The sequence below is a fragment of the Arachis hypogaea genome, chromosome 6 (genome assembly GCF_003086295.3).
Source record: "Arachis hypogaea cultivar Tifrunner chromosome 6, arahy.Tifrunner.gnm2.J5K5, whole genome shotgun sequence".
NCBI classification, from domain to species: domain Eukaryota; kingdom Viridiplantae; phylum Streptophyta; class Magnoliopsida; order Fabales; family Fabaceae; genus Arachis; species Arachis hypogaea.
Window position 1 is genome coordinate 117,265,804 of NC_092041.1, and position 14,093 is coordinate 117,279,896.

At 33.0% G+C, this 14,093-nt stretch overlaps 2 protein-coding genes across 4 annotated transcripts; one reads left to right on the top strand and one right to left on the bottom strand.

Moving 5' to 3' along the window:
- Window positions 1-2,931: 2,931 nt before the first annotated feature.
- Window positions 2,932-4,800, bottom strand: LOC112756152 (uncharacterized). 2 transcript variants are annotated; one of them, XM_072198436.1, is made up of 4 exons: window positions 4,371-4,800; window positions 4,114-4,248; window positions 3,945-4,039; window positions 2,932-3,176 (listed from the first exon to the last, which is right to left on the bottom strand). In XM_072198436.1, exons 1-2 carry the CDS (start codon window positions 4,772-4,774, stop codon window positions 4,230-4,232), a joined length of 423 nt encoding a protein of 140 aa, XP_072054537.1. In that variant the 5' UTR covers window positions 4,775-4,800; the 3' UTR covers window positions 2,932-3,176; window positions 3,945-4,039; window positions 4,114-4,229. The 2 variants fall into 2 exon arrangements, with proteins under 2 accessions (XP_072054537.1, XP_025660396.1); XM_025804611.3 differs by having other exon boundaries at window positions 3,945-4,248.
- A 261-nt stretch (window positions 4,801-5,061) lies between these two features.
- LOC112756153 (uncharacterized) lies at window positions 5,062-13,106 on the top strand. Of its 2 annotated transcripts, none has more exons than XM_025804612.3 (11): window positions 5,062-5,327; window positions 5,642-8,044; window positions 8,192-8,300; window positions 8,424-8,509; window positions 8,850-9,094; window positions 9,226-9,312; window positions 9,444-9,543; window positions 11,810-12,014; window positions 12,091-12,220; window positions 12,541-12,604; window positions 12,712-13,106. In XM_025804612.3, the coding sequence occupies exons 1-11, from the start codon at window positions 5,247-5,249 to the stop codon at window positions 12,823-12,825; spliced, it is 3,624 nt and encodes a 1,207-aa protein (XP_025660397.1). In that variant the 5' UTR covers window positions 5,062-5,246; the 3' UTR covers window positions 12,826-13,106. The 2 variants fall into 2 exon arrangements, with proteins under 2 accessions (XP_025660397.1, XP_025660398.1); XM_025804613.3 differs by having other exon boundaries at window positions 12,556-12,604; window positions 12,712-13,004.
- The last annotated feature ends 987 nt before the right edge of the window (window positions 13,107-14,093 follow it).

Here is a 14,093-nt window from a genome sequence, read left to right on the forward strand (position 1 = left end):
TTAGGTTAACTGGTTTTATATCTAACAATTACCATAAACTAATTTCAGCAGTACAAACCAAAAATTAAGACAAAGAAATATGAGTTAATTTAAAACCACAAACATAGTTTGAATGTAAAAGAAGCATTCACCAAAACAAAAATAATATATAAATTAAAATACATAACAACTAGAACAACTCTTAGGTAGCGTTTGTTGGAGAGACAGAGACTAAGAGACAGGGATTGAAATAAATCTCAGTATTCTATTTGGTGTAAAATGAGAGACAAGAATTGAAACAAGAATGAAACTTTAATTTAATTTGCACAAAGGGTAAAATTGGAATTAATTAATTGAAATGAAAGTATTTTAGGTATAAAATGTTATTAAACTTTCAGTCTCCATCTCTAAAAATTTCAGTCTCTTGTGTCCCTACTTTTTGGAGGTACTGAAATACTGAAATTTTAGAAATAGCGACAGAAATTTTAGTACCAGTCTCTGAACAAACAAACACAATACTGGTGGTCCTATAATTTTATAAAATTTATAATTAAATCCCTGTTTTCTTTTCTCTTTCAATTGAGTACTTAGACTGATTTAATTTTATAATTAGATTCTTTTTAATATAAAAAAATATTAAAATCAACTGAATATTTCTTTTCCAAACCAGATAAAGAAAATGTAGATTGTAAAAAAAACTTCGGTAAGTAAATGATAAAGCTTCTTAAACCTTCTAAATTTAGCTGAACGATATTTACAACCTTCTATGCATTATTAAATTAGTTAATAATTTTAAATTAATAATTTTTTTATAAAAATAATTATATCTAAATTTTAATTTCAAAACAATTATAGGCGATATTTTGCTTATAGGACAATCAAACGCTGAAAACTGAATTAAGTTGTGTATTTGTAATAAGATAATGTACTTTTCTTATTTTAGATAAAGTTTTTATAATAAGATAATAGTTAATTAGTTATTAGGGATATTTTTTTGATAGTGTCATGAAAAGTGGCTCATATCATATCATTCTGTAGTTAAGACACTAATTTTTTATAGACACATTAGTATATACGGGTGTATTTGTTTATAAATATAGATATTTAAATAGAGATAAAAAAATATAAAATTATATTTGATAAATGAGATATTGACAGAAATATTATGTTTATAAATACTAATAAAAGGTATAACTTATTTTTTATTTTTTATTATTTTTGTTAATTTTTTATTCTTATATTTTTTTCAAAATTTTTAAATAAAAAAAAAATAAATTAGACTTTTATAATTTATTTTAGTTTATCACCAAATAAAATACAAAAATATTAATTTTTGTGTCCCTGCCTTTTATATTTTGTTCTTAGTATCTTATCTTATCATATTCTCAAAATCAAACGTAGCCAAAGTGTACATTAAAATATATATTAAGTGTTTGGGTAAAGTATATTTTTTATTCTTAAAATTTGTTAAAAATTTAAAAAATATTTCTAAATTTTATTTTATTTTAATTTTGTCCAAAAAGTTATCAAATTGCATCAAATATACTCATAACGGCTAATTTTTCAAAAAATGTAAGAACGATTTAGTAACAATTTTACAAGAATCTTTAAAATAGGCAAACCAGACATAGTATGCATTATTAGTTTATTACTGTATTAGTCCTAAACTTTTTGAAAATTTAGCTGATAAAAGTATAATTGATATAAATACAAAATTTTAGGGACAAAATTAAAATAAAATAAAACTTAACGATATTTTTAAATTTTTTTATAAACTTTAAAAACGAAAAATATACTTTATCCTAAGTATTTTGTACAAAACATTAAAATATAAATATAATCTATTGATGGGAATATAATCATGGAACAGCAAAATAAGAACAATGCACAACATTAAACCTTCAATGGGAATATAATCATGAAAGCAACAAAATATGACAAATGTAGTTGAAAACATTCAAGCCAATTGTAGAAACGTTATCACAAACAAAAGATTAAGTACATTTTAAAGAATCAATAAGGGCAAAGACACGAGGGGAAAAAAGATAAACTCTTTTTACCAAAAATAGAAAAAAATAAAAAATTCTTATATTTTAAAGGCTCTTGAAAAAAATTAGCTTTTCAGTTTTCTCCGCCGCCACTTTTTTTATGTACACTCATACACTTTTTATATCGAGAATCTTCCACCGTGAAGAAAAGTTACGAGAATCATAATGGTTTTAGTTCATACATTAACAGTTAACACATGCACAACATCAAAATTCGAAAAAACCAATAAAAATAGAAATTTTAAAAAAGATCACGTTTTTAATAAAAAAAAAAGAAGAAGAAAGAATTAGGAAATCGAGTTCACCTCGACGCTTTCATTTACGTCAAGCTTTAGTTTAGAAGAAATTTTAAATTTTATGATCAAAGAAAGATTCTCCAATGTCATTGAAAAAGAACGAGAGAGAGAATGATCACACACCGACTTTTCAGTTTCAATGGTTTAGCTGTTACCGCCGCAAACGGGATTTTTGTAGAAAAAGAAATTCAATCAAAAAACGTTTATTCGACTACTAGTAATGTTAAGAGTTCAAACGAAAAAGTGAAAAACCCAATTTTTCATTTTTTTTTTACGATTTCTATATTTTTCTCTCTATCAATATATGCTTTGTGCCCAAGACAAGGGATAGAATATGGTAGGTTAATTCAAAATTAAATAGTGTCATTTAAATATATGCTTTTGGGTCAATATATGCTTTTGTTCTTATGCATATATTTATTTCAATCAAACCTTGATGATCACATTTGGAGATTTGGATTTGGATGGTTTTAATTAGATAGTCATCGTAGTTCTAGTTGCCATTAAATTTTAAATTTTTAGCTAAATTTTCGAATATTTTTTTTATTGGATTATCAACATCTTTTAGATTAAGTAATTTATACTCTTAAAAATTTATTAAATTCTTATTTTGAATGTCAAAGAACCTAATTTATTCTTCAATAAACTTTATAAGTATATATGAATGTGCACATCATTTTTTCAAGCTACTCAATTTCTATGTAAACATATTAACATCAATGTAAGTTTCATTATTTGTTACATCTATTTGGTTATAGTAATCCTGTAACTATTAAAGACACATCTATTTGGACTTGTGCTTTTTTATCCTCTTCCTTCGAAATTTTCTTATTCTTGTAAAAATTCTCATAATCTGCCAAAAACAAAAACAATAAACATCAATCAGAAAACACAAAACTAAACCCAAACAATCCCTAAAGCAAACACAATCATCTAAGTTTAGCGAATAAAGACAACAACTGAAACAGTTCCATTTTCACTACTAATATAGACACATCCAGTATACAAAATGGCACTATCAATAGTTTAATTTCTTAGGTTAACTGGTTTTATATCTAACAATTACCATAAACTAATTTCAGCAGTACAAACCAAAAATTAAGACAAAGAAATATGAGTTAATTTAAAACCACAAACATAGTTTGAATGTAAAAGAAGCATTCACCAAAACAAAAATAATATATAAATTAAAATACATAACAACTAGAACAACTAAGGAACTTGGTTTTATCTTGGTGCTTATGTCACAATGTAAAAGCATGATATAATTCTTGTACTCTATATATGTCCTCAACCAATAAAAAACTATAGTGCTCTCAACTTTTAACTTTTTGGATTTTTAAGAAAGAATATATATAATGACAAATTGACAACTAGACACCAACTAAAAATTAGTAAAAAAAGATAAATATATAAGTAGCCAAAATATGAATATGTAAATCTTCGTAATTTTATTTAATAGAAACAATTAAAATGAATTTAATAAGTATATGAAATATGACAAAAAATAAGACGCCACATAAGTCTTTCTTTTTCTTTTCTATTTATTTTTTTCTAAAGGAATAGAACAAGCAGATCATAGTATGCAAAAATAAAACAAAACTTAGAAGCAGTAACTTACTAATCTTAGGCAGTTGAACTTATTAATGAACCTTGGTGCAGACGATTCATGATCAAGAGGTTCTCCTCCTCGGATAATAAGGCCTTGTCATAAGACTTCATAATAAAGTTGACAATTAAATATGAAGACTTCATAATATCAATAGATCAGAACATTATCCAAAACTTACTTCATCTACTGAGTTATCTCAAACACTCTCAAATGGCTTATTAAACCACTGAGAAAAATCCTCATATGAAATAAATATGTTAGGTAACTTGCATAATACCATCCCTACAAATCATCCTATTTAAGTAAAAAAGACCTGCAATTTTACGGGAAAAAAATATCAAAATATCAAAAAGTCCCAAAACATTCAAATATGAAAAATTTAAAAAAAAAAAAATAAAAAAACTGAAACAACCCTGTAGGGACTTCGTTGGTTACCGTGTTGGTGGGCATGCCTCGGGGAGAGCAGGTGATCTGTGAATCGCCAGGAGAAGGACTGCGGCGGTAAATTGCAAATCGCGAGGGGAGGAGAGTTGCCGTGGTGGTGGCGGATCATGTGGGAAAGGGCTGCGGCAGTGGTGGCGACGCCACGAATTGCAACGAGAACGGCGATACGGTGGTGGCAGGCTGCAAATCGCAACGAGGAGGGCGCTGTGGTGGTCGATATCGCTGCGAATCGTGACAAGAACGGCTCTGTGGCGGTCGGCGGCGTTGCAAATCACGAGGGAGGCGGTGGTTGGCGGCGCTCCGGTGACGGTGTAAGTTCCAGACGCAAAGATAGCCAGAGAAGAGTGAGAGAATTTGGGGGGCGTGACTCCTTGATTCACGTTGCAAATATTCATTAGGTTACACTCCTAATATTCAAAATCCTAATTAATGGATATAAATACATTTTTAATTTTAATTAAAAAATAATAATTAATGATTGTTGTCAATAGAAATAAAAAAAAAATAATTTTAATTTTTAGTAACAATTATCTTTAATTATTATTTTTTAATTAAAATAAAAATGTATTGATAATGATAAAGATAAATGATACTATTCAATTTTGAATTGACCTACGGTACCCTATCTTTTACCTTGGGCACAAAGCATATATTGATAGAGAAAGAAAGATAGAAACCGCGAAAAAAAGAAAAATTGGAAAATTGGGTTTTCCCACTTTTTCGTTTAAACTCCTAACATTACTAGTAGTCTAGTAATATTTTTTTTATTGAATTTCTTTTTCTACAAAAGTCCTGTTTGCGGCGATAACAACTAAACCATTGAAACTGAAAAGCCAGTGTGTGATCATTCTCTCTCGTTCTCTTTCAATGGCATTGGAGAATCTTCCTTTGATCATAAAGCTTAAAATTTCTTCCAAACGAAAGCTTGATGTAAATGAAAGCGTCGAGGTGAACTCGGTTTCCTAATTCTTTCTTTCTTTTTTTTTGTTTTGATTAAGAACGTGATCTTTCTTAAAGTTTCTATTTTTATTGGTTTTTTCAGCTACATTTGTCATATTTTGTTGCTTTTATGATTATATTCCCATTGAAGGTTTGATGCTGTGCATTGTTCTTATTTTGCTGTTCCATGCAAAGTAATTCTCATCATGATCACTTGCCTATTTTTCTTTTTTAGTTACTTGTTGTGAAACATGACTATGACTCTGTCTTTGTTTGAAAATTTTCGATTTATAGAGATTGAAAAAATTCTAAATTCTTTCCAGGTCAGGAGCATGGAGGAAGGCTTTCAGGGATCATGGCACCCGGGGAAAGTTGTCCATTCTGGGAGGCTGCAGCGCCATGTCAAATATGATAACATATTACTTGATGATGAGGTGAATTACCTTGTGGAAAAGGTGAGTGTTCCGAAGGTATTGGATGGCGATAGCGACTCTTCAAATTGCAACATTCGTGGTTGGATTAGGCCGGTGCCTCCTAAGAGGGAATTTGAAAGTAGGGAACTTAAATTTGGTCTGTGTGTTGATGTGTACCATGAAGAAGCTTGGTGGGAAGGGGTTATATTTGATCACTGTGATGAAAAGCCAGAGAGGAGTGTATATTTTCCGGATTTGGGTGATGAGATGAAGATTGGAGTTCATCAAATGCGGATAACTTATGATTGGAATGAGGTTACTGGGGAGTGGCAGTCGAGAGGGAACTGGGTTTTTCTTGAAGTTCTTGAGGAGTATGAGAGGAAGATGTTTATTTCAGTTTCAGTGAAGCAAGTTTGGTATGATGTAAGGACCAAAAAGGACTTCGCCAAGATTAGGGAATGGACTTTTAATGAGAAAGAGTTATGGAAAGAAATGGTAATGGAGGTAGTTGATGATTACTTAAGGCTTACACTAGGAGAAGTTTGCTCCTCCTTAGATCTTCCAAGGAGTTTATTGAGAGAAACACCGGAGATGGAGTCTGTTGAATCTACGGCTAATGTTGACTTCAATCAGGAAGTTGATATGGCCAACTCTTTGGATGTTGCGGATAATGCATTTGGTTCTGATGATGGGATTGCTGAACTCCCTATGGAAGAAGGTGAGTCATCAAATTTGTTGAACATGGATCAAAAGTGGCCTACCATTCAGGATCAAGGGGTCAAAACTGTCCCTCAGAAAGAACCAGTTATTCCTGTTCAAGAGGTCTCAACTCAGTTTCACAAAGAAATATCCTGCGATGTATTTAATGGAAGAAAACATAGAAAGCTTCGCAGCTCAACTCAACATTGGGTACCTCTCAGATTGTCTGACGTTGAGTTATGTCCTGATGCTATTGAAGAATATGCACAGGCACCTAAAAGAGCTTGCCCGGAAAAAGCACGAAAACATCTTGCGTATCTTGGATGGGAAATTGAATGGAGAAAGCATAAAGCAAGCGACACTTGCTATAGGTACAGATATAGGTCGCCTGATAAACAGGGTGTTTACTACTCTCTCAGTCGGGTTTGTAAGTATGTGGCACAGAACCCTTTGCCGTCCCAAAATGATCAGAGTATGATGCAACTTACAGCTGACAATCATCTTGAACCTATTCTTATTGATCAATCAGAAAAGAGTCAGGATCAGAGTGCGATGCAACTTAGAGATGACAATCATCTTGCACCTATTTGTATTGATCAATCAGAAAAGAGTCATGATCTAAATATTTTGCCACCAATTGTGTCGTCTCCTGTGGATGAAGTTGCAGATGAACCTGAGTTTTGTCCTCAAGCTGTTTTAGAATATAGCTTGAATAGATCTGCAATGCGAGGGCCTGACATGAAAGTGGGTAGGTCCAAAGCAAAGAGGCATCTATTGGCTGAAGGATGGAGCTATCACTATGCAAACCCAAGAAATAAAAGACAAGGGTTTGTGTATATCCCTCCAGACAAGGGAAGAAATCTCCCAACACTCCATGCAGCTTGCCATTATTGTATTGAACAAAATGTTGATAAATGGACCAAGCTCGGAATGCAACCTTTGAATGCACAGGATAATGTTGACCAGGTTTGGAGTGCCAATTTATTGCAGAAAGCGTCCCAATGGCTTCGAGAGGAACGCATGGTACCTCCCACAGAAGTCATAACTTCAAGTGGATCAAACCATAGTCGGAAGCGGAAACTCTTGAACAATACAAAGCCCAGCTTATCTAAGCACCAAAGAAATGGATTACCTCGACGCGTGCTGCGATCAAATAAAAGGGTGCAAAAGGTGTCTACCCCTTCTTTGTCACACCAGAAACCTCAGAATGTACTCTCTTGGTTGATAGACAACAACATTCTGTTGCCAAGGTCTAAGGTTTCTTACAAGCCAAAAGGCAGGCTCTGTTCAGCTGAAGGGAGAATAAGCAGAGATGGAATCAAGTGTAATTGTTGTTCGAAAGTATATAGTCTTGCTGGCTTTGAAAGTCATGCTAGTGGCTGTAGTACACGCAGACCGGCTGCAAGTATTATTTTAGAAGATGGTAGATCACTATTAGATTGCCTGATAAAAATGGTGGAAGATCATATGACAAGGGAAGCTATGGCAAAACCACCGAAATATTTTCCTAAAGGCGAGAATGACAATATTTGTTCTGTTTGCCACTATGGTGGGAATCTAATTTTATGCGATCAATGTCCATCTTCATTTCATGTGACATGTCTAGGTGTGGAGGTAACTAATAATATTCTTCCTCAATCTCATCATATTTGGTTGCATCTTGTTATTGATATCTTAATTCAATTCACCACTTTCATTCAACAATTGCTGTTTGGAACTGAATTGTTTCCTCTTGCTGCCTTCATTTTTTTTCCTGTACAGAACATTCCTGAAGATGACTGGTTTTGCCCATCATGTCGATGTGCAGTTTGTGGTGAAATAGAAGAAGAGGAGGGAGATTTCCTTGTTTGCATTCAGTGTGAACATAAATGTAAGCCAATATTTATGTTTACTTAAATTTCCATTTTTGCCCATATAGTCATGCATTGATATTTCCTTCTTATGCAAATGAATGATGCAATGCTTTGTTATCATCAATGCCAACCTTATGCAGATCACTTTAAGTGCCTCAGAACTAAATATGCAACTAACTCGAAAAGATATAGTAAAAACTGGTTCTGCGGAAGGGACTGTGAAAAGGTATACTAATCAAAGGTCATTTGTTTATTTTTTTAATGCTATGCTATTATGTTAACTGGAAGCATTGTTTTACTTCTTACTATTCAAACAAAAATTGCATTTTGTCATCGATATGCTGCATAAATTATCCTAGTAAACTTCTCTAACTTCTATGTTAGATTTTATGGTAATACTTCTTAATCTAGGTAAACTTATTTGCTTCAACTTCATCTTCTCATAATGCCTGCATCATCATGATCAGTTACTAGTAGCAAGTTAATGATCATTTCAGATTTGTATGATCAAATGTGTGGTGCTGGAAAGGCCTTTTGCCTTACATACTTGTCTCTACTTTTTGTAGATATATTTTGGTCTCCATAAGCTACTAGGAGAGCCAGTTTCAGTGGGCATTAACAATCTAACTTGGACATTGGTGAAATATATAAACTCTGAGAGTAGTGATCCGTGTACTACTAAAGGTTACTTATTGCCAGAAAGTTACAGCAAACTCAATGTTGCACTCTCAGTGATGCATGAATGTTTTGAGCCCCTAAAGGATCCTTCGTCTACCAGAGATCTCATGGAAGATGTTTTATTCAGTCGATGGTTAGTTATTCTCGTTGTGTTCGTTTTTGTATCATTCAATTTTGTTGATTACTAGATATCTGCCACTGAATTGTGCTACATTGTTATAGTTCTGTGCCAATACCTGATATGTAAACATGTACACTTTATAGGTCAACACTTAATCGATTGAATTTCCATGGTTTCTATACCGTACTTCTGGAGAGAAATGAAGAACTGATAAGTGCAGCAACTGTTAGGTGAGTACGGGATTTGTATTGCGCAACTACTAGTCTTTGCTTGGTTGATGACTGCTATTCGAAATCTTGAACTACAAGTACCTATCCTGTCTCATGTTTTGGTCATCTGGTTTGTTATTTAATTCTTTTAGGGTTTACGGAAAGAAGGTAGCAGAATTGCCTCTTATTGGTACCAGATTACAGTATCGTCGACATGGAATGTGCCGCATTTTGATGAATGAGCTTGAAAAGGTAAGCCACAAGGCACCTACATTTCCCTTACCCCCAGTTTTCTCCTCTCCTCCATTCATTGCAAAGCCTTTATTGTTTGTTAGAAAACACTACAATATATTGTCCTATGATTGATTGTGTCATTTAAATTGGAAATAACTGCTCAAGACTTGAATAACTTCTCAAATATTACTTTATGATTCATTCCAATCTAAAAATATTACTCATGATGATATACCATGCTCATTTTTATCCATTTAGCTTTCTGGTTTATAAACTATCCTGATGAATTTGTTTAAAAACATTGAAGATTTTACTTTGAATACCATGTAAATCATTAGTTATAATTTGGGTCTGTGATACAGATCCAAACAAACAATTTCACACTGGCACTTCTAAGATTGTGGGTTTTAGGTAAAAAGGAAACAGAAAAGAGAGAATAATGACTCATGAAAGATATGATCATATTTCTATATTGGTTCTTTTTCTTTATAACACCTTTAGTTAAAGTATATAAAGCTTTAAGCTCATCAAAATTGATCTCTCTACACAAATTAACATCAACTCCATAAAATACTATTGGCACAAGGCAACTTAGAAACTCTGTTGGATGGGGGTACAGATTTTCTTATGGTTATGAGTTCGTCAGTTTGGTTCTTTAGTTGGACCAGAAATGTTATTAACTTGGACAACTGTGGTCAAAATTGGAGTGAACTGGCCAGTCGAAGTTGAACCACCCCTTGGATTGCCTTGGTGCACGGAGAAGATGGATAAACGAAATTGCATGCATTCAATTGGTGTCGGGGCATTGGGTTTTTGATGGCAGGTCATGATGCTTCTTGGTGGTTGTGACCAAAATGTGTGATGTGAGTAGGTGGTTAATGATAGGGAGTAATGGAGGGTGGTTCCTTGAAGTTTCATTTGGTATCCAAAATTTTCATTTTCCAAATAATGAGGGAAGCTGAAAAGAGTCAATAGTAGGGGGTGTACACATTTTATATTAGATTAGATGTGCCAAAATTTCGATTGATTTGCTCTAAAAATCATATTAGGTCAGATCAAATATACACGTTTTTACTTCTACATCAGATTGGATATGCAGGCTTTTCAAAATAAAAAAAGTTTTTTAATTTTTTTCATGAATTTTTTTCCCTTTTGGATATGTTTTACTTCAAAAATTATTTTCTTAAATAGTAGAGATAAGATAACCAATATAAAAAAGGGAAAAGGAATAAGTTTTCTGAAAATGATATACCAATATCCGATATTCGATCCTATATACTTGCAGATCGGACTGGATAAAGATCCAATAGCCTAGTGAATCGAATATTATCCGTAAAATTCGATCTGATATAGATTCGATCTAGGTTGGACGTATTGGAATCCTATTTGTACATCCCTAATCAAGATATGCGAATCTATAAAATGAATAATAGAGAATTACAGTAGTAGAAAATTCAGTAATGCTATTTTGACTTCTACCCAGGTGTAGACAATCCAATTGAGTGATAAAATTATTCTGTCTTTCTCTCTTATTCCCTTGGCTTTCTGTTGCTACAAAATAGTAAAAAATGACAAGATTTTCCGGCAGAGTTATGATTTGGCCAACTTCACCAATGAGTCAAAATAGCATTTCTTTAGAAAATAGGAAAGAATATTACGATAATTAACAAATAAATAAACTTGAAAACAATATTTGTAGTTTACACCTAAAGTAAACTGTGAATTGATCATAACCCATTAGTTAAGAATAATCATGCTTCATTATTAATCTTTTAATGCAGAAGAGCACCCTGTGGAATCAAGATAGATTTTTGGATAATAAAATTGGGCTAGGGATAATTGAATTAAAAAGTAGACCAAGAATTGTGAAAACAAGAATGCTTTGGCACTGAGTTAGATCTATATGGCTGCAATTGTTTTTAGGGAAGACAAAGATAGAAACACAGAGAAACTAGAGTGTGTTTGGATATGGAGATTGATATAAAGGACAGTGTATTTTCTAGATCTGTCTAAACCTAGGACAAAGGGAAGAAACAAATTTTCTCTCTTTTTTTGGTATTGAATTTTCTAAGTCTTTATCTCTATATTTGTTATTAAATTTCACAAAATGATTCTGGAGAGGACAATAGTGCAAAAATGAGCTGAGTTATTTTACAGATATTTAATCACGTATTGTCGTAATAACAAAAAAAATAATCTTTTCATATCTATTGTTTGTAATAGTTTGCACTTTATTTGAAGTTCCATTGAATCCTTCTTTCTAACTTGAATTTTCTTTTATTAGACGCTCATGCAGTTGGGAGTGGAGAGGCTCGTTTTGCCTGCTGTTCCTAGTGTTGTAGACACATGGACTGGTTCTTTTGGCTTTGTAAAGATGACAGAGTTCGAGAGGTCGCAATTCTTGGACAATACTTTTTTAGATTTTCAGGATACCATCATGTGTCAGAAGCTGCTGAAGATTCCATCTCCAGAATCGGTTTTGTTAATAGGTTTGTAACTTTCCAAGTGTCTTGTTATATAGCAATGTATGTGCCAGTGATTACATCCTTAAGTTTCATATTGCAGAGTCCCAACAAAGGACACAGCATGTTTTGCCTGGAAACAAGTTAAATTTTGACACTGATCTGATATCTGAAGTATTACACCAAGCAGAAGAAACTGACAAAGGAGAGAGAAAGAATTCACAAATCCACAAGTATGTATCATCTCTTTTTATTAATTCCTAACATGAAATGAGATTATAATGGCATTAGATCCATCAAATACTCTGTGGAGAACAAGTTGGAAGGAGATCAAAGAAGTTGCATTCGGCATAACACTATACCCTCTATATTATTGGAAATTTGGAATTTTAGTTGCATTCATTCAATTGAAGTTCCTCACTAGGCTTAAATTTTGATGGGGTCTTGTGGATTTGATATATGTTAATATTCATTATTACAATTCTTGCCAATAAGTATATATTTTGAGAAATGATGATAGTATTGTATCTAAATGAATGTTGTATTTTTCCAGTAATTGTGCTGGAAGCAATGATCATTACAGTAATGGTGCCATTGACATTGAGCAAGTCACACCGGTACTTTCATCTTTGTCTTCTTAATTGTATAAGTGATTCATTCACATCTTGTTTTCATCTTGTTATCTTGTTTCAGTGTTAACACTGAATTTTATTTGGACTCTTAGGTGAATAAACCAAGTCCTGAGGATCCACCGAGCTCTATTGTAACACAAGCTGACAGTAATAATGGCTCACCATATAAGTGCTACTACAAAAGAAGAAAATACACAAAGTTTTAGAATTTAACGAGGTGGTTGGGAGTATTTTCGTTTCAAAGTTAGGGGTACAAAAATGTAAATTTAGGTAACTATGTGCATTCCTTGCATGCATCATATTGCATAAACATGAGCCTCATAGGTGCAAAAAAATGCCACTTTGAATGGGTCTGGAAATGTGAAAGTTTGACCATGTTTCTCTCTAAGGATGAATATAATTATTGGGAGTAAAGAATGTAAATATGAATAGGAGAGTCTTGTAATCAATGCTTTATTAAAATGATGCAACACTCGGTTTTTGTTTATTACACACTCAAATGTTCAATAAGAGCGACACAATGAAGAATTTATTATTACTTAATTTCAAAAAAGTTGAATAATTTTTGTTAGAGACGATCTTGGAGATTTCTTTAGTTTAAAATGTCATCCAGTGGGTTAATTTTGTTGGGTTTTAGATAATCTGAAATTAAGGGGTTTTTTTTTATGTTTTGACAGTTTTTATTTTGGGTAATATTAGGTGTATATTAAAATAAACAAGCAAAATCAGCTTTTAGTAGTATAAAATACATATTAAAAATAAATTAAATAATACATGTATTTATGAATGAATATACTAATAGGAGAGACTGTCTTCAAAGTGCTCGTTACATAGTGCTCTGGTAAGGTTTCTAATAACAATGCCTATTAGGGTTTCGAAAGCTACAGGGTGAAGGGTGTCAGCTAGGGATGGCAAAAATCCCGGCGGGACGGGTATCCGGGGGCATTTACCCGCCGGGGAGCAGGTATGGAGGGTAATTTCTACTTGCGGGGACGGGGGACAGGGCCTGTATAATAAATAAGGCGGGGGCCTCGTGGAGACCTGTTAAATCCCTGTTTACATGAAAAGACTAAAATAACCTTATATATATATATATATATATATATATATATATATATATATATATATATATATATATATATATATATATATATGAGCCATTGTTGGAGAAAACCTAATCGTCACATACTCACATGCTTTACTCAGTTCACTGCTTCAGAGATAGAGACGAGATGTCTCCTCTCCTCCTCACTCCTCAAAGGTGAAACCATCAGTCTCGTCTCCTCTCCTTTCCTTCTCGAACACCGCCGACCGCTGGCCACTGCGTCCCACCTTCTGGGTCTTCAGCGCCGCAGTCTCGTCTCCTCTTCTCTCCACTTCTCCTCGAAGTTCAAACCTGCAGCCCCTCCTGTCTCCTTCTCGAACACTGCCGACCACCACCTTTCACCCTTTGGGTCCCTCAGCACCGCCTTCC

Bases quoted from the DNA above. Each gene is read 5' to 3' on its own strand.
- LOC112756152 (XM_072198436.1), bottom strand. From the start codon at position 4,774: ATGAATATTTGCAACGTGAATCAAGGAGTCACGCCCCCCAAATTCTCT.
- LOC112756153 (XM_025804612.3), top strand. From the start codon at position 5,247: ATGGCATTGGAGAATCTTCCTTTGATCATAAAGCTTAAAATTTCTTCC. The intron at 5,328-5,641 runs GTGAACTCGGTT...AATTCTTTCCAG, and splicing joins ATGTAAATGAAAGCGTCGAG to GTCAGGAGCATGGAGGAAGG. The intron at 8,045-8,191 runs GTAACTAATAAT...TTTCCTGTACAG, and splicing joins TGACATGTCTAGGTGTGGAG to AACATTCCTGAAGATGACTG.